The following is a 25,717-nucleotide window of genomic DNA, read 5'->3' on the forward strand; positions in this document are numbered from 1 at the left end:
TTAAATGATAATGAAAGATCGATAATATGGATGTTTACACTTTTTTATTTAAGCAATAAGGCACGAGAGGCAGTGCTATATCATAAATACAGTCACAGGTAAATGGCATTGTCGCGCCAGAGCAATCAACCCATTTACCTGTGAGGGCCAGTCGACCAATTGACCTGTGACTGTATTCATGATAGCACTGCCTCGCATGCCCTATTGCTTGTTTTAAACTGTTACCAACATATTTAAATAACAATGATTTACATATTTTAATTAACGTTATACCATGGCATTGTTGAATAGTTGTTTCTGATTGGCTTGAAGGTCATTCTGGAGCGTGCATTATTTCCATATAACACACAGTATATTTGCACGATAGAATTCAATGGCTATAGGTCATATGAAAATGCCAATATACCAAGTCTAAGGGCTGTTCTTACGCACAATACAATGCGGAGTGCCTGGATACAGCCCTTAGCCATGGTATAATGACAATATGCTATAAACACCCATCATGCTATTATAAACTGCTTAACAACATAATTATAGTAATACAAATAAATGTTTTGTCATACTTGTGGTATATTTAAGCAATAAGGCCGAGGGGGTGTGGTATATGGAAAATATACCACGGCTAAGGGCTGTTCTTATGCACGACTCAACGCAGAGTGTCTGGATACAGCCCTTAGCCGTGGTATATTGGTCATATTCCACAAACCCCCGAGGGGCCTTATTGCTATTATGAACTGGTTACCAATGTAATTAGAGCAGTAAAAATAAATGTTTTGTCATACCCATGGTATATACGGTCTGAAATTCCACGGCTTTTAGCATTCAGGGCTCGAACCACCCAGTTTATAATCATATATTTCCCTATAACACACAGTGTATTTCAAATCAAATCAAATTCTATTTTGTCACATACACATGGTTAGCAGATGTTAATGCGAGTGTAGCGAAATGCTTGTGCTTCTAGTTCCGACAGTGCACTAATATCTAACAAGTAATCTAACAATTCCCCAACAACTACCTAATACACACAATAATAAAAGGGTGAATGAGAATATGTACAGTACATGTAAGTATATGGATGAACGATGGCCGAGCAGCATAGGCATGGTGCAATAGATGGTATAAAATACAATGTATACATGTTATATGAGTAATGTAAGATATGTAAACATTATTAAAGTGGAATTATTTAGAGTGCTTTGTATAAAGTGACTAGTGATCCATTTATTAAAGTGGCCAGTGATTGGGTCTCAATGTAGGCAGCAGTATCTCTGAGATAGTGATTTCTGCTTAGCAGTGTGATGGCCTTGAGATAGAAGCTGTTTTTCAGTCTCTCGGTCCCAGCTTTGATGCACCTGTACTGACCTCGCCTTCTGGATGGTAGCGGTGTGAACAGGCAGTGGCTCGGGTGGTTGATGTCCTTTTTGACCTTCCTGTGACATCGGGTGCTGTAGGTGTCCTGGAGGGCAGGTAGTTTGCCCCTGGTGATGCGTTGTGCAAACCGCACCACCCTCTGGAGAGCCTTGCGTTTGAGGGCGGTGCAGTTGCCTACCAAGCTGTGATACAGTCCGACAGGATGCTCTCGATTCTGCATCTGTAAAAGTTTGTCAGGGTTTTGGGTGACAAGCCACATTTCTTCAGCCTCCTTCACCACACTGTCTGTGTGAGTGGACCATTTCAGTTTGTCTGTGATGTATACGCAGAGGAACTTAAAAAGTTCCACCTTCTCCACTGCTGTCCCTTCAATGTGGATAGGGGGTTGATGCCTCGGCTGTTTCCTGAAGTCCACGATCATCTCCTTTGTTTTGTTGACGTTGAGTGAGAGGTTATTTTCCTGACACCACACTCCGAGTGCCCTCACCTCCTCCCTGTAGGCTGTCTCGTAGTTGATGGTTATCAAGCCCACTATTGTTGTGTCATCTGCGAAATGGATAATTGAGTTGGAGACGTGCATGGCCACGCAGTCGTGGGTGAACAGGGAGTTCAGGAGGGGGCTGAGCACGCGCCCTTGTGGGGCTCCAGTGTTGAGGGTCAGCGAAGTGGAGATGTTGTTTCCAACCTTCACCACCTGGGGGCGGCCGTCAGAAAGTCTAGGACCCAATTGCACAGGGCGGGGTTGAGACCCAGGGCCTCCAGCTTGATAATGAGCTTGGAGGGTACTATGGTGTTGAATGCTGAGCTGTCGTCAATTAACAGCATTCTTACATACAGTTGAAGTCGGAAGATTACATAAACCTTAGCCAAATATATTTAAATTCCTGACATTTAATCCTAGTAAAAATTCCCTGCTTAAGGTCCATTCGGATCACCACTTTATTTTCAGAATGTGAAATGTCAGAATAATAGTAGAGAGAATTATTTATTTCAGCCTTTATTTCTTTCATCACATTTTGGCTCATTCCTCCTGACAGAGCTCTGTGTAACTGAGTCAGGTTTATTGGCCTCCTTGCTCGCACATGCTTTTTCAGTTCTGTTTAGGTTTGAGGTCAGGGCTTTGTGATGGCCACTCTAATACCGTGACTTTGCCACAACTTTAGAAGTATGCCTGGGGTCATTGTCCATTTGGAAGACCCATTTGCGACCAAGCTTTAACTTCCTGACTGATGTCTTGAGATGTTGCTTCAATATATCCACATAATTTCCCTACCCCATGATGCCATCTATTTTGTGAAGTGCACCAGTCCCTCCTGCAGCAAAGCACCCCCATAGCATGATGCTGCCCTTTACGCACCAAAGTACGTTCATCTCTAGGAGACAGAATGTGTCTTCTTCCTGAGCGTTATGATGGCTGCGTGGTCCCATGGTGTTTACACTTGCATACTATTGTTTGTAAAGATGAACGTGGAACCTTCAGGCGTTTGTAAATTGCTCCCAAGGATGAACCAGACTTGTGAAAGTCTACAATTTTTTTTCTGAGGTCTTGGCTGATTTCTTTTGATTTTCCCATGATGTAAAGCAAAGAGGCACTGAGTTTGAAGGTAGGCCTTGAAATACATCCACAGGTACACCTCCAATTGATTCAAATTATGTCAATTATCCTATCAGAAGCTTCTAAAGCCATGAAATAATTTTCTGAAATTTTCCAAGCTGTTTAAAGGCACAGTCAACTTAGTGTATGTAAACTTCTGACGCACTGGAATTGTTATACAGTGAATTATAAGTGAAATAATCTGTCTGTAAACAATTGTTGGAAAAATTGCTTGTGTCATGCACAAAGTAGATGTCCTAACCGACTTGCCAAAACTATAGTTTGTTAACAAGAAATTTGTGAAGTGGTTGAAAAACAAATTTGAATGACTCCAACCTAAGTGTATGTAAACTTCCGACTTCAACTGTAGGTGTTCCTTTTGTCCAGATATGAAAGGGCAGTGTGGAGTGCAATAGAGATTGCATCATCTGTGGATCTGTTGGTGCGGTATGCAAATTGGAATGGGTCTAGGGTTTCTGGGATAATGGTGTTGATGTGAGCCATGACCAGCCTTTCAAAGCATTTCATGGCTACAGACGTGAGTTCTACAGGTCGGTAGTCATTTAGGCAGTTTACCTTAGTGTTGGGCACAGGGACTATGGTGGTCTGCTTGAGACATGTTGGTATTACAGACTCAGACAGAGAGAGGTTGAAAATGTCAGTGAAGACACATGCCAGCGTATGCTCGGAGTACACGTTCTGGTAACCCGTCTGGCCTTACGGCCTTGTGAACTCACATCGGCTGCGGAGAGCGTGGTCACACAGTTGTCCGGAACAGCTGATGCTCTCATGCATGTTTCAGTGTTACTTGCCTCGAAGCGAGGCATCTGGTAGGCTCGTGTCCCTAGGCAGGCTCTCAGCTGTGCTTCCCTTTGTAGTGTGTAATAGTTTGCAAGCCCTGCCACATCCGATAAGCGTCGAAGCCAGTGTAGTACAATTCGATCTTAGTCCTGTATTGAGGCTTTGCCTGTTTGATGGTTCGTCAGAGGGCATAGCGGGATTTCTTATAAACTTCCGGTAGATAGTGTGGTCTACAGCTTATGATGAGATACTCTACCTCAGGCGAGCAAAGCCTCGAGACTTCCTTAGATATCGTGCACCAGCTGTTTTTACCTATATGCATAGGCCCCCGCCCCGTGTCTTACCAGAAGCTACTGTTCTATCCTGCCGATAGAGTGTATAACCCGTCAGCTGTATATTCGTAATGTCGTCATTCAGCCACGACTCTGTGAAACATAAGATATTATAGTTTTTAAGTTCCCGTTGGTAGGATATATGTGCTTTCAGTTCGTCCCATTTATTTTACAGCGATTGAACGTTAGCTAGCAGGACGGAAGGCTAAGGCAGATTAGTCACTCGTCGCCTGATCCTCACAAGGCACCCTGATCTTTTTTCGCGAAATCTCTGTTTCCTTCTCCAGCGAATGACGCAGATCTGGGCCTGGTCGGGTGTCTGTAGTATATCCTTCCCGCCCGACTCATTGAAGAAAAACTCTTTGTCTAATCTGAGGTAAATAATCGCAGTTCCTATGTACATAAGCTCTTTTCGGTCATAAGAGACGGTAGCAGCAACATTATGTACAAAACAAGTTATGAACAACGCAAAAAACAAACAAAATTGCATGGTTGGTTTAGAGACGATTAGACGGCAGCCATCCCCTCCGGCGCCATCCTATATAATACAGCCTGGATTCGAACTAGGGTATTTGTGGTGACGTTTGAGCTGCTTTTAAAAGCAAAAGTTGAATTGAAAACATTATTGGCATTGTTGAATTTGATTTTCATAATGGCAAGCTAGGACCGATGGTTTGCTTAGCTAAACTAGAAATTATGTTTGTTTGGTTACCATGGCAACTACTGTAGCTCTCTAGTAAACTTGGTAGCTACTTCAATGGATGTTGAACACATTTCTACCTGCAATTGAACACATTTCTAGTACAAATGTGTTAAATTATAGGCATGGTATAAAGGGATAATCAACTTGGGGTAATATGTATTCTCTGGAAAATAATGCAACTCCATGGAAGGTCAGTTTCTCTTGGAACACACCTTCCATGTCATTCATTATTTTCCATAGAACGCATAGCCCCATTATCACATATTTATTTTAAGTCAACTTATACAATTTAATTATTCCACCAGAAGATGGTTGTTAGTTCTTTTGGTCATGTTGCTACAGACCCAACCCGGTCTTTCATTCATTTGGCTTAGTTGCTATGCAAAAGCACCGTTCGTCTGTTCTGAACAAAATGGTTGCTATGCAGGTTTGGTTAACTTCTTGTCACTTGCTAGCTATCTAGCTAACTTCAGTTAAGTCAGTCATATCAAATATTGAACATGGAATGACAGTACGACAGTACACTAGCTGAATTTTTGTTTGTTTAAGCTTTTTTTCTTTTGGCATTCACTTGGATATGTCCATGATAATGACATTGATGCGTGATTTCAACTGGCTCAGAAAAAGTTGTCTCATCTTGTCTGGGCACCATTCACTGTATGGTACTACAGAGATTGAAATTCAAAAATTAAACATTGTTTCTGAGGTCTGACAGGCAGACAGTGCGGCTTATATTAACCCCCACTGTTAACCACGGCCTGTTCACACCGCTACCATCCAGAAGGCGAGGTCAGTACAGGTGCATCAAAGCTGGGACCGAGAGACTGAAAAAAATATTCTATCTTAAGGCCATCAGACTGTTAAATAGCCATCAGTAGCTGACTACCACCCGGTTACTCAAACCTGCACCTTAGAGGCTGCTGCCCTATGTACATAGACATGAAATCATTGGTCACTTTAATAATGGAACACTACTCACTTTAATAATGTTTACATACTGCTTTACTCATTTCCTATGTAGAGTTGAAGTCGGAAGTTTACATATACCTTAGCCAAATACATTTATACTCAGTTTTTCCAAATTCCTGACATTTAATCCTAGTAAAAATTCCCTGTCTTAGGTCAGTTAGGATCACCACTTTATTTTAAGAATGTGAAATGTCAGAATAACATTAGAGAAAATTATTAATTTCAGCTTGAATTTCTTTTATCACATTCCCAGTGGGTCAGAAATCTACATACACTCAATTAGTATTTGGTTGCATTGCCTTTAAATTGTTTAACTTGGGTCAAATGTTTCGGATAGCCTTCCACAAGCTTCCCACAATAAGTTGGCCGATTTTGGCCCCTTCCTCCTGACAGAGCTGGTGTAACTGAGTCAGGTTTGTAGGCCTCCTTGCTCGCACACGTTTTTTTCAGTTCTGCCCACAAATGTTCTATAGGGTTGAGGTCAGGGCTTTGTGATGGCCACTCCAATACCTTGACTTTGTTGTCCTGCCATTTTGCCACAACTTTGGAAGTATGCTTGGGGTCATTGTCCATTTGGAATTTGCGACCATTGTGACAAAGCGACCAAGCTATACTGCGACCAAGCTTTAACATTGCGACCAAGCTTTATCTTCCAGACTGATGTCTTGAAGTTGCTTCAATATATACACATAATTTTCCTTCCTCATGATGCCATCTATTTTGTGAAGTGCAACAGTCCCTCCTGCAGAAAAGCACCCCCACAACATGATGCTGCCACCCCCGTGCTTCACAGTTGGGATGGTGTTCTTTGGCTTGCAAGCCTCCCCCTTTTTTACTCCAAACAGAACGATGTTCATTATGGCCAAACAGTTCTATTTTTGTTTCATCAGACCAGAGGACATTTCTCCAAAAAGTATGCTCTTTGTCCACATGTGCAGTTGAAAACCGTAGTCTGGCTTTTTTATGGCGGTTTTGAAGCAGTGGCTTCTTCCTTGCTGAGCGGCCTTTCAGGTTATGTCGATATATGACTCGTTTTACTGTGGATATAGATACTTTTGTACCTGTTTCCTCCAGCATCTTCAGGAGGTCCTTTGCTGTTGTTCTGGGATTGATTTGCACTTTTCGCACCAAAGTACGTTCATCTCTAGGAGACAGAACGTGTCTTCTTCCTGAGTGTTACGACAGCTGCGTGGTCCCAAGATGTTTATACTTGCGTACTGTTGTTTGTAGAGATGAACATGGTACCTTCAGGCGTTTGGAAATTGCTCCCAAAGATGAACCGGACCGGAAATTACTTGTCATGCACAAAGTAGATGTCCTAACCGACTTCCCAAAACTATAGTTTGTTAACAAGAAATTTGTGGAGTAGTTGAAAAACTAGTTTTAATGACTCCAACATAAGTGTATGTAAACTTCCGACTATGCTGTATTCTATTCTACTGTATTTTAGTCAATGTCACTTCGCCATTGCTCGTCCTAATATTTAATAAGTAATTATTTTACTTTTAGATTTGTGTGTATTGTTTTAAATTGTTAGATACTATTGCACTGTTGGAGCTTGGAACACAAACATCTGCTAAATATGTGTATGTGACCAGTACAATTTGATTTGAACATGTGATCCACACAATATATACAAAAGTATGTGGACACTCCTTCAAATTTTGGGATTCAACTATTTCAGCCACACCCGTTGCTGACAGGTGTATAAAATCGAGCACACAGCCATGCAATCTTCATAGACAAACATTGACAGTATAATTTATGCCCTGTCAGATCTGCCCCGGTCAACTGGAAACTTTTAGGAGCAGCAACACTAAGCCACTAAGTAGTAGGCCACACAAGCTCACAGAACGAGACCTCTGAATTGTTTTTTGTTTTTTTCCCCCCACCTTTATTTAACCAGGTAGGCCAGTTGAGAACAAGTTCTCATTTACAACTGTGACCTGGCCAAGATAAAGCAAAGCAGTGCAAAGTGCGTAGTGTTAGTGTGTAAAAATAGTCTGTCATCGGTTGTCATCGGTTACAATACACTACCAAGTTCCAAAGTGCCTCTGGAAGCAATGTCTGCACAAGAACTGTTCTTAGGGAGCTTCATGAAATGGGTTTACATGCCCGATCAGCCGCACACAAGCCTAAGATCACCATGCGCAATTGTCATGCAGGATATATTTCATCTCCAATGTTTTTTGAAAACAAATACATTTGCACAATGAGCACTTGTTGTCTCTCAAATACATCACTACAGTTATTAGTTAGCTAGCTAGCAAATTTTAGCCAAATTAGCATTGACATGAAATCAGTCAAAACACCTGGAAACAAGACATGGAATCAAAAACAAGATGAAACTATCTGAAACGACTCACTTAAGATTCCCTACATTGCATTTTTTGTCATTGTTGGTAGCTATCTGGCGAACCAGAATCACAACATACGGACTTCTGCCCCATTGAAGGTGCGCATTGTCTTCGTGGCGTTGTCAGCTAACACATCTATTGTACCAGTCATATTATTAAATCAGGTACAGCTCAAGTATTTGAAATAAATTAGTATCAAGTAGTTTATGTGTTTGACCCAGGTCTGATACACAACACTGTTTTTCCACAGTGTGTGACCCCGCTGATATTTTCTTTTACATTAATGGCCTCGACAACTAAATTACTTTGACACCCCTGCTGGGGGAGCATGAGTATTTTCACAGGCTGTTGGCCACAGGAGCTCCTGATGCAGGAAACAGTCTTCCTGCTGGTCACTTCCCAACTAAAACAATGTAACCGTTTAATAATAGGTTAACGCCCCAGAGGTACCTTGTCTGTTTGTTTTACCAAAGCCCCCAACTCACAACACTATGTGACACTTCCATAAGATTAACATGAAGGTGGTCTTGCTATTCCCCAATAATGTCATCCCACAAGTTTCACCATAGCTAAGGATAAAATCTTGCAATGGAATTGATTTTTATACAGTATGTCCATCGATTGGAACCTATCAACAGTTGAATGCATATTGATAATGAACCCAGGTTAGACACAATGTCCTGTGCATGTCAACAGCTTGTCACGTTCCTGACCTATTTCTGTTAGTTTGTTGTATGTGTTAGTTGGTCAGGACGTGAGTTTGGGTGGGCATTCTATGTTTTCTGTTTCTATGTTGCTTTTGGGTTGCCTGGTATGGCTCTTAATTAGAGGCAGGTGTTTGGCGTTCCTCTAATTAAGAGTCATATTTAGGTAGGTTGTCTCACAGTGTTCGTTGTGGGTGGTTGTCTCCTGTGTCAGTGTTTGTCGCACCATATGGGACTGTTTCGGTTTGTTTGTTCATCGTCATTTATGTGTAGGCTTTTTTCCCTGTTCGTGCGTTCTCCTGTGTTCTGTGAGTCCGTTGTCCAGATCTGTCTACACCGTTTGTTGTTTTGTTAGTTTAGTCAAGTTCGTGTTTTTTTCGTCTTGTTTTCTTTAATAAATTATGTCTTCAACATCCGCTGCATCTTGGTTCCCTCACTACTTCGTTACAGAACCACCCACCGATCCAGAACCAAGCGGCATGAAGTCGAGCAGTGGCCTGCTACACAGGAATCATGGACTTGGGAGGAAGTATTGGAGGGTAAAGGACACTGGGCTCACATTGGGGAATATCACCGCGCTCGTGAGGAGATGGAGGCAGCGAGAGCCCAAGAGCGGTGGTATGAGGAGGCAGGAAGGAGACGTGGCTGGAAGCCCGAGAGGAGACCCCAAACACGGGCAGGCGCCGTGTTACGCAGTAGAGCGCACGGTGTCTCCTGTACGAGTGCATAGCCCAGTGCGGGTTATTCCACCTCCCCGCACTGGTAGGGCTAGATTGGGTATTGAGCCAGGTGTCATGAGGCCGGCTCCAGGCGTCTGGTCTCCAGTGCGTCTCCTCGGGCCGGCTTACATGGCACCAGCCTTACGCATGGTGTCCCCGGTTCGCCTACATAGCCCGGTGCGGGTTTTTCCACCTCCCCGCTCTGGTTGGGCGACGGGGAGCATTCAACCAGGTAAGGTTGGGCAGGCTCGGTGCTCAAGGGAGCCAGTACGCCTTCACTGTCCGGTATTTCTGGCACTACCTCCCCGCCCCAGCCCAGTACCACCAGTGCCTACACTACGCACCAGGCTTCCAGTGCGTTTTCAGAGCCCTGTTCCTCCTCCACGCACTCTCCCTATGGTGCGTGTCTCCAGCCCAGTGCCTCCAGTTCCGGCACCGCGCACTAAGCCACATGTGCGTCTCCTAAATCCTGTGCACACTGTTGTTTCTCCCCGCACTCGTCCTGAGGTGCGTGCCCTCAGTCCGGTACCACGCACCAGGCATATAGTGCGCTTCGAGAGGTTAGTGTGCCCTGTCCCTGCTCCCCGCACTAGGCTTGAAGTGTGTGTCCTCAGTCAGGTGCCTCCAGTTCCGGCACCACGCACCAAGCCTACAGTGCGTCTCAGCCGGCCAGAGTCTGCCGTCTGCCCAACGGCGCATGAACTGCCTGTCTGCCATGAGCCTGCAAAGCTGCCCGTCTGCCATGAGCCTACAGAGCCTTCCGCCAGACAGGAGCAGCCAGAGCCTTCCGCCAGACAGGAGCAGTCTGAGCCATCCGTCTCCGCAGCGCCATCTGAGCCATCCGTCTCCGCAGCGCCATCTGAGCCATCCGTCTCCCCAGCGCCGTCTGAGCCATCCGTCTCCCCAGCGCCGTCTGAGCCATCCGTCTCCCCAGCGCCGTCTGAGCCATCCGTCTGTCCCGAGCCATTAGAGCCGCCCGTCTGTCCCGAGCCGTCAGAGCCGATAGTCAGTCAGGAGCCGCTAGAGCCAGTCGTCAGTCAGGATCTGCCAGAGCCGCCAACCAGACAGGATCTGCCAGAGCCGCCAACCAGACAGGATCTGACAGAGCCGCCAACCAGACAGGATCTGCCAGAGCCGCCAACCAGACAGGATCTGCCAGAGCCGTCAGTGAGCCATGAGCGTCCAGAGCCGTCAGCCAGCCATGAGCGTCCAGAGCCGTCAGCCAACCATGAGCGTCCAGAGCCGTCAGCCAGCCATGAGCGTCCAGAGCCGTCAGCGAGCCATGAGCGTCCAGAGCCGTCAGCGAGCCATGAGCGTCCAGAGCCGTCAGCCAGCCATGAGCGTCCAGAGCCGTCAGCCAGCCATGAGCGTCCAGAGCCGTCAGCCAGTCATGAGCTGTTCCTCAGCCCAGAGCAGCTATTTATTCAGAACTGCCCCTCAGTCCAGAGCTGTCTATCTGTCCGGAGCTGCCTTTCAGTCCGGAGTTGCCCCTCTATCCTGAGCTACCTCTCTATCCTGAATTACCTTACTATCCTGATCTATCCCTCTGTCCTGAGCTATCCCTCTGTCCTGAGCTATCCCTCTGTCCCGGTGCTGCCCCTGGTGTCGATGTTACCAAAAGGATTTAGTGGGGGTAAGATGAGGGTGGGCATTCATAGGGGGAAATGGAAGCTGGGATTGACTATGGTGGGGTGGGGACCTCGCCCGGAGCCTGAGCCACCACTGTGGTCAGATGCCCACCCAGACCCTCCCCTAGACTTTGTGCTGGTGCGCCCGGAGTTCGCACCTTATGGGGGGGGTTATGTCACGTTCCTGACCTATTTCTGTTAGTTTGTTGTATGTGTTAGTTGGTCAGGACGTGAGTTTGGGTGGGCATTCTATGTTTTCTGTTTCTATGTTGCTTTTGGGTTGCCTGGTATGGCTCTTAATTAGAGGCAGGTGTTTGGTGTTCCTCTAATTAAGAGTCATATTTAGGTAGGTTGTCTCACAGTGTTCGTTGTGGGTGGTTGTCTCCTGTGTCAGTGTTTGTCGCACCATACGGGACTGTTTCGGTTTGTTTGTTCATCGTCATTTATGTGTAGGCTTTTTTCCCTGTTCGTGCGTTCTCGTGTGTTCTGTGAGTCCGTCGTCCAGATCTGTCTACACCGTTTGTTGTTTTGTTAGTTTAGTCAAGTTCGTGTTTATTTCGTCTTGTTTTCTTTAATAAATTATGTCTTCAACATCCGCTGCATCTTGTTTCCCTCACTACTCCTCCTTTTCGGTTGAAGAGGAGGAGGACCGCCGTTACACAGCTTCAGCCTTTAACCCCTCAAAAGGGCAAAGCATCCTATCCAAATGTTGACTCAAAGTATTTTGTCAACTGTTTACCTTAAAACAAAAAATATTAGAATTTCAAATCATTGATTTGTGTTGTAATCAAGGTACATCTAAATTATTCTGTCTAAATTAGAGGATAGTGATGATTGTGATGGTCACATTAAAACTGAATTGTTTTTCTGACAAAATAAGCAAATCATTTCTGTATCATTTCAATACAATACATTTTCGATCACATATCAAAGGAATTGATATTCCATCACCAAAATGTTTAGATGGTGTATAAACAGAAGTGCTTGATCAGTGACAAGCTTTGTACGATGGTATGAAGTTGGGGTATCCTCTAAAGTACTCTGGAAGCCTCCCATCTGTCATATAGAGCAGGGGTTCCTAAACTTTTTAACTCGGGGCCCCCTTCCAGCATTGGGAAACACTGTTCATGACACAAACTGTTCACACTCCCCTTGTTGGTGGAGAGAATTTTGCAGGTTTAAAGCTTATTTCCTGCAATTCTCTACATTTTGCCATGTCTAATGTGAATTGATGTGATATTTAAGTGACAAAAAAATGACAGCAATATCTATGGGCTAAAAATCCAAAAAAATAAAAACATTAGCTGACATGGGCTAGTTGATCCGGACATTTCTGACAAGTTATAAATATCTCTCTAAGGTATGCAATGGCTAACATGACAAGATGAACTACCCAATTTGGAAATTGCACTTTGTGCATTCCACTATTACAATTTTCAAGAGTACGTTTAAAGCCAGACTGAGTTCCTTTAAAAAATATGTATCTTTTTTTTGGGGGGGGGGGTCCCTCCCTGTCCACCCCTCGCCCCACAGTTTGGGAAACACTGATATAGAGGTTTCCAGGTGAAGGTTAAGAGGCAGAAGTGGTGAGCCCATCTGAACTCAATGGAGTGTGAATGGCACAGGACTCCTTCAGCTCATTATGCTAATAGGTGGACCATTCCAACACATTAACAAATGAAAAAGCACTTCTTATTTCATCCTGTTTTATTGTGAGCAGACTATAAGAACCTAGACCAAAAAATAAGCATAAACTTCTGGGACTGTTGGGGGTACTTTATACCTTTTTTAATGTAAAGATATGGTAATGCGTCCTAGTTGGACTCTGGTGAAATGACTGTGAACACCACAATGCATTGAAGCCATACAGCTACTTAATTCACCATAGCATCCTTTGTTGTGGCTGCCTCCAGTCTCCAACTTGATCATCAGCCTTTCATCATTACAAATGAATACATTCACCAATGGTTTAGGAACAATTAACGTGTCTGTCTGCTTATTCGTTTCAAATTCTATGGGCCTGCATGAAGTCCATGAAAAATAATCAGTGTGTTTCCTATTGTATTATTATCACAATTTTTCTTTAGCCTTTAGAGTTCAAGAAATCAATTATTAATCTCAATCTTTGTTCGTCAACATCAACAAAGCACCAATCTGGGATTGGTTGGTGGACATCGTTCAGCATCTCTCATAAACTCAGATAGTTTAAAAATGACATCATTGAGTCGAAACACACTGGGCCATTACGCTCTCAGTACATTATTGGGGGAGGGGTGCAGTCGGTCTTATAAAAACATTTTAGGCTAACTAAACACCCATTATTCTCTTACTCCAGCAGAAGCCACATGGGTGCTCGTTCTGACTCAACCTCAGAGCGTTTGTACTGCCGCGGCTGATTAAGATGTAAAAGTGCACAGATGTCATTGCAATTACAAGGCTCTCTGGTCAGTCCTCCTCAGTCAGATAAGGTGGAGGCATTTGTGTTGGAGATCTGACACACCTCCCCCCTCTACTCAGACCTCTCCTTACCCCCCAGGGGACATCAATCACCCACTTGGAAGAACATTTTTTGGGAAGAAATTAACACGAAATTACATGTCCTTTCTCAAATTTTTATTTCAGAATACTTGAACAAAAATGCAATGACTTTGAAATGATACAAACACTTAATAACAAAATACAAAAAAAAATATTAAAAAACGTTCAGCATGAGCGACAGCAATAAATAATAACTTCTTATCGCACAACTTAAGTGCGAACACAAAGGCAAACAACTATGTACAGATCTTTAAAAGAAAACAGATAGTATCCTATAGCAGGTATGAAGAAGAATTGTATGTCCCAGCATATTGCTAGAACAATGCATCCTTTATAATGATCTGCAAGGAAATGTAGCAGGAGTAATATATACATTTGACAAGTCAATGGCCACCAGGCTCTGCCTGTAGATTTAAATCATCTATGTACATACAACAATTTGATTTACCGAGAACAAAAACTCAAGTGGCAACTACAAATAGACAAATCTTTAAAAACTGTACAAAATGTAGTTAGTCCCTGAAAATATAGCTTGGTTTTAACCTGAAAGTTAAAAGTCATTGGTTGGTGACTGTTAACTGGACAGGGCACTTGAAGACTCAGATTCAGTAGACACAGATGAAATGGGTCCTCTCTTTTTTGTCAGTATCTTATGACTTGATCTACTGCTGACATTCAGTGCATTCCGGGCAGATTTCTTAAACTTAACACCCAGGAAAGCATAAAGGATGGGGTTGAGACAGCAGTGAAAGTATGCCAGAGCCTCTGTGATTGAGATCCAAGTCTGCAGACTCTGCTCCAGGGCACAGCTATGGGAGATCACATTGAGCAACATCAGGGTGTCCACGAAGATCCCCACACAGTAAGGCAGCCAGCAGCTGAAGAAGCACAGGACAAGGATGACAGTGGTCTTGAGAGCCTTTCTCTTCAACACCTGACCCTTGGACCCCTGGGACAGCTTGGCGATGATGATGCAGTAGCAGGTGAGGATGACCAACCCGGGAAGGACAAAGCCTACCAGAATGTGCTGGAAACGGAACCCCGCCATCCAGTAGAAGCTAGTTTCCTGGGGGTAGATGCGTTGACAGATGGTTCTGGAGACTCTATTCTGAGCTGTGGCAAACACTATGTCAGGCACAGTGAGAATCACAGCAGGTAGCCATACAGCTACATAGATCACTCTGTCTGCAAGAAACTTCCTGGTGGTTTGACTATTGGTGGCATGCACCACTGCCAGGTACCTGTCCACACTGATAAAGGCCAGAATGAGGACGCTGCTGTACAGGTTGATGGTGTAAATCACATGCACAGTGGTACAGAGGAAACCGCCAAAGTACCAACTGCTGGCCGCATCCACCGCCCAGAAAGGTAGAGTGAGGACGAATAGGAGGTCAGCCACCGAGAGATGCAGCCTGTATTTATCAGTCATCGTTTTGACCTTTTTCTGGTAGCCCATCACTATCAATACCAGTCCATTCCCGACGATTCCTAACAGGAATATTATTCCGTAAACTGTCGGTAAGAAGATCCGTTGAAAATCTTCACCACTGACTCTGTTGCACGGCTCCTCATAGCCCAAATCATAATCCCCTGATTCTTCCGAGCTGTTGTCGTTGTAAAAAATGATGGTCTGCTAAAAAAGGAGGGAGAAAGTATACGTTTATAATCGTTATCAGACAGTTATCATGGAATAATGTATGCCTATTATAGGGCTACATCTGCTCTATTTGAGAAACGTCCATAATTCACTTGGAGAAAATTAAATACACACAAAAAATGTGGTCAATTATTGACGATATAATCTGAGAAACATTGTCTAATTGATTCTATAGAAAAACGATATATAGCCCTATCCCTATATTACATCTATAGAGAGTATTAGCTACGTTTTTGAATGACTGAAATGGTAAACTCACCTCGTAATAAGTAGACATCGTGACAGAAAGAGAGCACTGTTTCTCCGCGGGTGTAACTTTGGTGACCTGAAGATTCGAATGCGCCTAAATAGCCTACTCCCCTTGCAATATCCCCTTGCGCTCCTCCCAAAGGCGGAGCCCTTGGTCGCGTGTAACACCATGCCGTTTTTAGGGTTATCACAGAAGTGGCCGACGCCCCCTAAATGCGTAGACTATGAGACATCTAAGTAGCCCGTATTTTACACTGGACCGATTCGACGCATGATTTTGAATGACGCCTAAATTGGGTTTGGAATCTCCGTGCACGGTGCAGCTATGTATTTTTTCTCACAATAAATCAACGACGCTCCTCTCAACATTGATTTGGAGTGCTGTCAGGCATTTGCTGTGATGTGATTTGTCTGATAGCAGTTTTCTCCAAACCCAGCCGCGACTCTTTCCACAGGTTGTCACTTTCTAAGTAGGCTACTGTTGTGTCTACACTTTCCAAGTGCTGATTGACCCAACGCTTTTGAAATATCCCTCTCTCCCTTATGTACTCATTCCCAAGACAGATCATAACCCCGAACTCCATTCTTCTCGCCCTTTTTCAAACAAAGTACTCTCACCATCTCTTATTTCAGTTGAAGTAATCTCCAGCAAGGGTTGGGTGATGACAAGGGGGGCAGGTCACTACGATCTTTAGTGAAAAAAAATGGTCACTCTGTAACCAAATAGCTGAGTATAGCGAAGTTATCCTCTTTGAAATCTGATATGACTTATTGATTGAATGACTCCACCCACTTCACCAGTTCAATGTATGTGGGTTGTAAAGCAAGTGTTTTTATGCACCACACGAATCCCATCAGATACTCTACAGAGTGCAGACCACCAGTTGATGTGGATAGGAGGAGAAGAGGAAGCAGTTTTATTAGGAACACTTCTAACCATTTCTTTGCACTTTGGCTCCATTCTGTTTTCTGCAGGTCCTGGACACCTGAGGAGAGGGCCGGAGAGAGAGAGAATGCCCAGTGTATGGGAATGGATGTGCTGCCCTTATCAAAGCTAGCCACTGGCAAACAGTTGTTTTCTGTCCCTTTGAAATCAAAAGCTGTGGTTGAAGAAGTGCTGATGGATTAAATGTAGAAGTAGTGTCTTCCTACATAGAACCCCACACTCTAAAACCACCTCACGCCACACGCAATGACGAATAGAGATTGCAGAGATTTTTATTGCAAAAGCATACCATCAGACAAAAATAGTGAATCTGACAGTTTGGGAGGAAGTGAATGCAGACTTGAAAACCTTGTTCTAGGGCTCATAGAAGGTAAAGAAGACCATTACAAACACGTTTTGTACCTTCAGTACAAATGTTTACCCAACTATTCATTGCATTTTATGTACACTCGTGTTTTCGTAGATAATCCACCATGCATGGAACAACACAGAAATTACTGTAAAATACATTAGTCTTGCCCACATTGTTTCTAGTGACCCTTGCATGTAAATCAACCCACTTTGGTTTTAGAGACCCTAATGCTAGATTGAGAGATATGTTTGTGGAGATAATTAAAAAAATATAAATGTACTTGATATTTTCACTCTCTTTGTTGTTTTCATTGGCATGTACTTTTCCTTTTTTGCACAATCTCTAATGTTTTTCTCTTCCAAATGACTGCAGAAAAAGTCTGCAGGTCTGCAAACCCCAGTGTAAACTGCAGGAGATTGCAGATGGCATTCGGCACTCAGCATACCAAATAACTATGAGCTACTTACAATACAAATCAGAAGTGTGAACAGCCGTAAGAGGGCCCTTCAGTCTAGAATGGGTATTAAAATGAAGTAAGAATGCAGGGGAGATAAAGAGAAGAATAAGCAGAGTCTTGTAGAGGTTGAGTCAACAATGGTTGTTTCCCAGTCACAACTCATCCTTGGCCCACAGCAAGTTAGCAGAGAACATTTTCATCATGATTGAAGCACTCCAATATCACCTTCACATTTCTGTTACCACATAGAAAATGAGATACACCCTATGTTTTTGACTTTTGGGTTTCCCCCAAAATAAAGTGTTTTTGAAATATGCTTTTCATCTGTCTGTAAGGAATGCCAACTGGTTGCAGCATATTTAAATGGGTGTGTCTTCAATAGAAGTGTTTTGATTAATTACACAATATGGTTCTTCTATGGATATTTGTCTTGAATGCAAGTACATACCCATTTGAATCCTATACTGAAAAATTAGGAATACAGTCTGGTTTACAGAGCTTTTCCTTTTCTCTCTGTTTATTGTGTTCTCTTTGCCGATAGGTTGATTTACCGACGTAAAACATCTGTCAAAGCCTCTGGTTTATTTTGTTGTTTGCTTCAACATGTCTGAACATTAAGGTATTCTCAGTATTCATATTGGAATGTACAACTCCAGTATCTAAAGTGATTTTATCGGGGTACTACTGTTCTTCATGGTCTGTGGAGTCTTGGGGGAGGGGAAGCTGTTTGCCATCCAGTAGGAGGTAGTAGGGATGAGAGATCCCTCATGCTTGTTTTGGCCTGCTCCCTGTGCCTTTGTGCAAAGTTTGTCTCCTGTAAAGAGGGATGAGGTGAATTGAACATAACACCTGAGTAGGTGACACCTCACCCATATGAACAGTGGTGATGTTGACAATTAGCCATAAAAACAAACATGTTTGGCTTTACATAACTCCGAGTAGCTGAAGTTAATCGGAATTAATGTAGGAGGGTGCCAACAAAAAAACGTAATTCCTCATTAAATTGGCACTTTGAAAAATCTTAAAGATTACATTCTTCTTGTGTAGATTTTTTGTTGTTGTTCAGAAAGCTTCCGGAATGCATGTTTGAATGCTTGTGTTTATAGAAAGCCCTAACTATGTAAACAATAGACCCGCTTTAAGGACAAAGGTTGTCCTTATCTGAGAAAGGCACCTTCAGAAACGTCCTACTTGGGTGTGGGGTGACTGTATTGACCTTAGGAAAGCTCCTCCACTGACATCATTGGTCACAATACGCTGGTCAGCAGGGGCTTTGCAGTATAGGAATCACCTGTCTGTCAGAAATATCCCTTATTTCTGAAGTTCTGTTGAAGAAAAACAACAACTTAAAACTTAGGTATGAATTGGAATGTTTCAGACAGTTGTGAAACAAGAGGGGGAGACGGGCAGGTGGGAGAAATAGTGGGAGGATGAGGATAGAAGAACCACGGTCTCCGGTGGGGAGATGCATATGTGTGGTTAGAGCTGGGGAGTGTTTACAGCTACATCCCAGACTCTGCGTGTGAAGTTCTGTTTTATCAATAAAGCAGATTCTCTTTAGAAAAAAATATGTATTCTGCTGTATTCTGCTGTTTTATGAACAGCAGCCTATTTGTGACAGGAGGAACGCACCCAAACTTGTCTGAACAAAAAGAGGTTTTGGTTTCACCACCTGTTTAGGGTGAGACCTGTCTACAGTATATAATTCTTACAAGCCAACTCGTTGTTGCTGCTGGCCAAGGAACAGCCAAACAGACTCTTAGCTGATGTTTAGCATGGTTCCTGTCACAGAGTTGACAGTCTACTTCAAATCAAAGACTGGCTCTGATTCATTGTTTAAATCTATAAAACAGTAATATGCAACATATTGGTGAAAGTGCTCATTGGGAATAAACTAACACAGTCGGTGTAACTCACTGTTGAAAAGTACTGTGTTATTGCATTTTGCTGTGATAGCAGTTGCCTACATCAGAACTGGCAGTGAAAGTACAACTGATGACTGTGTCCATCCTTCACTTCATGCTTATAAGCGGTCATTTAGCGCTTCTCATTCAGAAATATAAAGAGACCTGTGTAAGGTCAGCAAACACAACTTCCTCTGTGAAGGTGGGGTCAAACAGGAAGTGGCAGGTTTTCAGAACATCTCTTCCTCTACCTATCTCTACATCTATCAGTTCTGTATAGAGCCAAGTCATTGTGGAATGCTCTGCCACCAGAGGTTACTCAGGCAAAAAGCAAGTTTAGGTTTAAAAAAACAAATAAAAAATATATTGTATCACAGTGCCACTCCTCTTTCTAAATATCTAATGTAACTGTACTGTATATAAGAATACGAATATGTGTATATGAATACTGTGTAAATAGTATTTTTGTTGTCTCTTGCTATCTTTCCTATACCTGTCTTAGTTATTTATTTATTTAAATTAATTTTGTGTAATATCGTATGTTGTTCTTGTCTATTACTGTTCTGTACTTTGAAATGTATTTGTACGTTTTATGTGAACCCCAGTAAGAGTAGCTGCTGCATGTGTTGTAGCTAATGGGTCCTAATAAACTGAACCCTGATGACACAAATCCTGCCACTGTGTGACCTGACATGGGATCACTCAGTAGTAGAAGCTTGAAAAAAAGTCATGAGCCAATAAAATTGAAATAGGTGACACTTTCCGTGAGGCTGTTGGGGAAGTGTATATCCAACTGGCTTGGAGCCCAAGTATAAGCCACAGCAGTGGTTGAGAAACGTAGTGTTATGTTGTATAAGGGAAGGGTGTTTTTCATGTGTGTCCATGATAAATGCAACACGGGTTCCCTTTCCTTTGTTTATAACGGCTAAATTGTGGTTTGCGGTGTGCAATAGCCTTAACAAACACCCAGTCTTCTTTTGTGAGATCTCAAATACTACAGTTGATATTACAAAAATAGACAATGCAGCTCAAAGAATTCTGTATTTAGGCCTACCCCTCTCAATGTAAACATTAATTTCAGTGGTTTCTAAAAGAATTCTAATTTAGTTCTTTTTGTGCTCTAGAACACCGGTTCTCAATCCTGGTCCTGGGGCTGCACATTTTTGTTTTTGCCCTAGCCCTACACAGCTGATTCAAATTAAAAACTCATCATGAGGCTTTGATGATTTGAATCAGGTTTGTAGTGCTAGGGCAAAAACAAAAATGTGCACCCCTCTGGGTCCCCAGGACCAGGATTGAGAACCACTGCTCTAGAAGATAACTCTTTTCTGCTTCAATGTTCAATGAAGGACAGGTGATTTAGCATATAATTCAATAGCTCCCCATCAGTCTGAGTGATTCTCCTTCAGTGCTCCTCTTTCCATGGGCAGCAGGAGAGCTCCTTGCAGCACCTATTTGTGACAGAAGGCAATGAAAGGGATCACCACAGGTTGCCTTTCAAGCTTTCACTGGTCTGAGACATCCATATGGCCCGGGTAGCTTTTAGAGGAGAGGGAAGGCCCCATCCAATGTATAGGCAGGTCAGCACTGCCCTGATCTACTTAGATAAGAGGAACAATAGTCCAGATGACAGTAGATAAGGTTTATAGACAGTCTGAGGAGATCAAGTCATAAACCTGCTGTTAATCCAGACTTAATTCAAATCCCCTGCATTAGCACTCAGTGAGACATCAACATGCGGATAAGCCTCACTATTGAACACATTCATATCTTCATTATTAATTGGTGTATTGTTACAGAATATATCAAATTATGCTTTATTCATTGAAAAGGGAATAGATGTATTTCAGCATAGCAGAGTGAACATTTTTAATTTAAAAAAGTGTTTTGATTTAAAATTGCTTGTCACTTTCCTTTCTCTCGGATGAGAACAAAAATAGCTTTAAAACATGGGAATCATGTGGTGAGCATGGATACATCTGACTATTAGCACACTGTTTCACATTAAGATGAGGTCTTCATTAGCTTCATAAATGTTACGTAGATGGAGCATTTTTATTAACATCCTCTCTGCATAGACACAACGTTACATCAGATCTGTCACCTCTGGCATTTGCTTTTAGGCCTGATTTATAGCTCCACTCATCACGGTCGGACCGAGCCCATTAACTATTTAACTCTGATGGAAATACAACATATATGATCATTCCTGTCAAGGCATGACCCTTTCAATGAGTAGATAGTTGGAATATACGATGTTATGGCATGGATCTGTCCCAAACACTAGAAAACAAAGAACCAATGGATGGATATCAGCCCAGCTAGAGAGACACTTTTTACTTCTGCTCTGGTGCCTTGAAGTCTAAAAGGCGACACAGAGGGTCCTTCTTGCCTGAAGCAAGAACAAAACAAATAGTTGTTTTATTTTTATCTTCCTGTTGTCTCTAGGAAAGGGTAATAGAAATTAAAACAGGCACCTGGTTTGTTTTTGCTCTCTTTCACAGGAAGTGAGCAATATTTATGAGCCCCCAAGTGAAACTGTACTCCTAATTATAGTGCGTTCAGTCGTCTGGTGCTCCCAAGGAGCCAGTATGAATGGGTTGCCAGCTGGGGTTTGTGTTTGAGTAGGAACAAAAGCAGTTTCTCACACTGATTATTGGTCATGTTCATTATTTCACTCAATTTTTTTGGGAAGTGAATGCGACAGTTGATTTAGGCGTCCTCTTTAGAACTCAAACTAGCAGAAATGAACAGTGGTATGATACAACACTTTTTTGTTGTATTCCGGAAGATTAAGGTAGTTTCCCATGAGAATAATACAATTGGTGGGTTTTTAAAGCAAAGTAAACAACCCTCCCTCCCCCAGTGGTATAGTTTCCTCCTTGTGTAGTCTCTGTGGACAGATCCTAAAGGATCTCACTCTGGGCCCGAGGGCTTTGTAATCTGCTGGCTTTTGGTTTATTTTCCCAGAGTTTGAGGCACAATAGAAATATTTTCTTGCTAAATACTTAAGATCCCTTTGCTGATATGGAGGGTTTATTTTCCTTTCTTTCTCCCCTGAATCCTTAGAGGATTTTTTTGGACTAAATATAGATCTGGTGTAAATAATACATTTGAGTTTACTGCTCATTGACCAGTGTCCTGTCTACCTTGTTGATTATTTAATAGTGATATGTTAGGCCATTTAAAACAGGAGGTAAATTATGGTTTACTGCTCATTGAACATCAACATCTCTTTTTATGGAACACAAACATAGCCCTTTAATGAGTCAGAGCTTCTTCTTTGGTTGGTTAATTGTTTCATGAGGTGCAATTTGTTGAAAACTCAGCTCAGTTATATTGGCAATATTTGTGTGAAATGTATTTCTGAAGGAAGTCTGTTTTTACTCATTAGATGTGACGTGCAGGTATTTTGAGAAGGAAAATAGGACTGTCTGGAAATGTCCCATATGTCTCTGTAGAGATGTTTGTTGAACTCTCTCATAAGACTCCTGAGCTTACGGCAATAATTAAATCATCTTTTTTCTATCTTCCAACCTCGAGATAATCAAGGATTTTACAGAGCTTGTTAGCAGCCACGTATAAACTGATACTGTTTTGACTGATTGTCATCTGTCAAGGACCCGGACACTTTGATATTTGTTTTGGGCTATAGGCATCTAAGGCAGACCACAGGCTTATCAAGTGTCAGCAGCAGACACTCTCGGTTATCAGCTGCATCTACATGGCTGTAAGAATTGGGTCCTTCAGTTATCTTTGTCTACAGTGGTCATGTGTTTACTTTGGTCTTGTATCAAGATAAGCCTTGTATATTTGGTTGTTTTATAATACATTAATATACTGTAGCTACCACATATGCTATACATCTGTGTCATTCCCATAGTAGAAATATCTTGTATCAAAACGTAATGTAAAAACATTTGTGTGCCTGTTTTAAGCTCAATGATCCAAATGGGTCCTGTTTGGTCAGGAATCGCACAGAAATTGTACATATGTAGTTATAGCCATGTTCATGAAGCAGAGATTCCTTTATATTTCACACTCATTTGTATCAAAGGTGATTGTTCAGAACAGGCTGCCTGCCAACTTACAGTATTGCAGTGAAACCTCTGGACACTCATCATTCAATCATCGTTCACCTCTCCAACAGAGGGCACAGACATCGGCTTTCACTCTTCCTTCAAATCAAATCAGTGTCTGTTCCATCATGGGGCCCCATTGCTTCAGGGGCTAGTTAGGATCAATCTGCAGGGTATTGTCTTGCAGGGTGATGTCTGTTCACTAGCTAGCTGCTTATATCTGGGACTGAGGAACGTGTGTCTATAGACTAATTGAATTATCAGGGGTAGCACGCTCCCTTGGGATATTTCCATATGGTTTCATATGTATCTGACAATATTAGGTGATTAGAAGATATATGGGGCGACAGGTAGCCTAGTGGTTAGAGCGTTGGGCCAGTAACCGAAAGGTTGGTGGATCGTCTCCATGAGCTGACTAGGTAAAACTCTGTCCTTCTACCCCTGAACAAGGCAGTTAACCCACTGTTCCCCACTAGGCTGTCATTGTAAATAAGAATGTGTTTTAAACTGACTTGCCTATTTAAATAAAGGTGAAATAATATTTTTGTATTATTTCATTTTATATATCAGAACTGTCTTCTGTGTCTTAGTGGAGATTCTCAGTGCATATCAAGTAGTCCTTAGACGTTATTAAATTATTGTGATTATGATCCAAAGGTGATCTTTTATGTATTTCAAATAACTTGCTTGTGTCCTCTCCTGTGACCTCCAACACCCCAGTATGTCAGTCAGTACATCAGTCTTACTCGCCTAACAATGTCCAAAAATAGTTACTCAATCACAGACTCACCGCCTGTGCCTCTCCCTCAAGACAACAGTCTCCCATTTCCAAGCTATTCTCTTAGTCATGATCCATTGAATGTGGTACTTTTAGTGCCCACGGGCAGGTTTTCATAATAGGCAAAAGAAAGGTTGTTTAGTAAATCATAATTTATCTCAGGCCACTTCAGGGCATTCTCTCCAAAGGGATTATGATGGCATATTCCCTTTGTAACTGAGAGTAAGATGAATACAATAAGTCACATCATAAAATTAATACACTTTGCAGTCAGTTAGATACTGTAATGTTGGGTCTCAGACAACTATTTAACTTATTCTACTGCTGCAAAAATGATCTTCTAGTTGTTTAATGTAGGATCAGTGCGGCAACATCTCATTCCATCCAAACACAAGGTCCATCTTTATTTCAGAGGGAGAAAATCCCAAAAATCCAATCCAGGAAGTGTTATGGCTGTGTAAGGGAGGCGAAGTCAGGTGCAGAAGAGCAGAGTAGAGTAAACAGGCGCACTTTTATTCCACTCAACAATAAGCACAAAAAATGACATAAGTGCCCAAAAACACGGAACATAAACTATAAAAGTATCGCGCGTGAACATACACCATTAACAATGAACAATTACACACAAAGTCATGATGGGGAACAGAGGACTAAATACATGTAGATTGATTGGGGAATGAAAACCAGGTGTGTATGGAACAAGACAAAACAAATGGACATATGAAAAATAGAGCGGCGATGGCTAGAAAGCCAGTGACGTTGATCGCCGAACGCCTCCCGAACAAGGAGAGGAACCGACTTCGGCGGAAGTCGTGACAGTACACCTCCCTTGACACCGGCCTCGGGGACGACCCGGAGGGCCGAGGCGCAGGGCGATTCGGCCGACGACGGTGAAACTCCCGCAGCAGTTCGGGATCCAAAACATCCGGAAACGGGAACCCAGCACCTCTCCTCCGGACCGTACCCCTCCCACTACACGAGGTACTGAAGGCCCCCCGCCCGGACGCCTCAAATCCAGGATGGAACGAACGATGTACGCCGGGGCCCCCTCGATGTCCAAAAGGGGCGGAGGGACCTCCCGCACCTCAGATTCCTGGAGCGGACCAGCCACCACCGGCCTGAGGAGAGACACATGGAACGAGGGGTTAATACGATAATCAGAGGGAAGCTGTAATCTATAACATAGCTCGTTCACCCTCCTCAGGACTTTGAAGGGCCCCACAAACCGCGGACCCAGCTTCCGGGCAGGGCAGGCGGAGGGGCAGGTTTCGGGTCGAGAGCCAGACCCGGTCCCCCGGTGCGAACACCGGGGTCTCATTGCGGTGACAGTCGGTGCTGGTTTTCTGGCGAAGCGCGGCTCGCTGGAGGTGTACATGTACGGCCTCCCATGTCTCCTCCGCGCGCCTGAACCAGTCGTCCACCGCAGGAGCCTCTGTCTGACCCTGATTCCACGGTGCCAGAACCGGCTGGTACCCCAATACACACTGAAAGGGGGAGAGGTTAGTGGAGGAGTGGCAAAGCGAGTTCTGTGCCATCTCGGCCCAGGGCACGAACGCCGCCACTCCCCCGACCGGTC

At 43.2% G+C, this 25,717-nt stretch overlaps 1 protein-coding gene across 2 annotated transcripts; it reads right to left on the reverse strand.

Annotated features, from left to right (window-relative positions):
- Positions 1 to 13,779: 13,779 nt before the first annotated feature.
- LOC129816362 (C-X-C chemokine receptor type 4-like) lies at positions 13,780 to 15,864 on the reverse strand. Of its 2 annotated transcripts, none has more exons than XM_055870769.1 (2): positions 15,636 to 15,864; positions 13,780 to 15,349 (listed from the first exon to the last, which is right to left on the reverse strand). In XM_055870769.1, exons 1-2 carry the CDS (start codon positions 15,651 to 15,653, stop codon positions 14,294 to 14,296), a joined length of 1,074 nt encoding a protein of 357 aa, XP_055726744.1. In that variant the 5' UTR covers positions 15,654 to 15,864; the 3' UTR covers positions 13,780 to 14,293. The 2 variants fall into 2 exon arrangements, with proteins under 2 accessions (XP_055726744.1, XP_055726743.1); XM_055870768.1 differs by having other exon boundaries at positions 13,780 to 15,352; positions 15,636 to 15,859.
- Between the last annotated feature and the right edge of the window lie 9,853 nt (positions 15,865 to 25,717).

The sequence above is a fragment of the Salvelinus fontinalis genome, chromosome 19 (assembly GCF_029448725.1).
Source record: "Salvelinus fontinalis isolate EN_2023a chromosome 19, ASM2944872v1, whole genome shotgun sequence".
In the NCBI taxonomy this organism is placed as follows: domain Eukaryota; kingdom Metazoa; phylum Chordata; class Actinopteri; order Salmoniformes; family Salmonidae; genus Salvelinus; species Salvelinus fontinalis.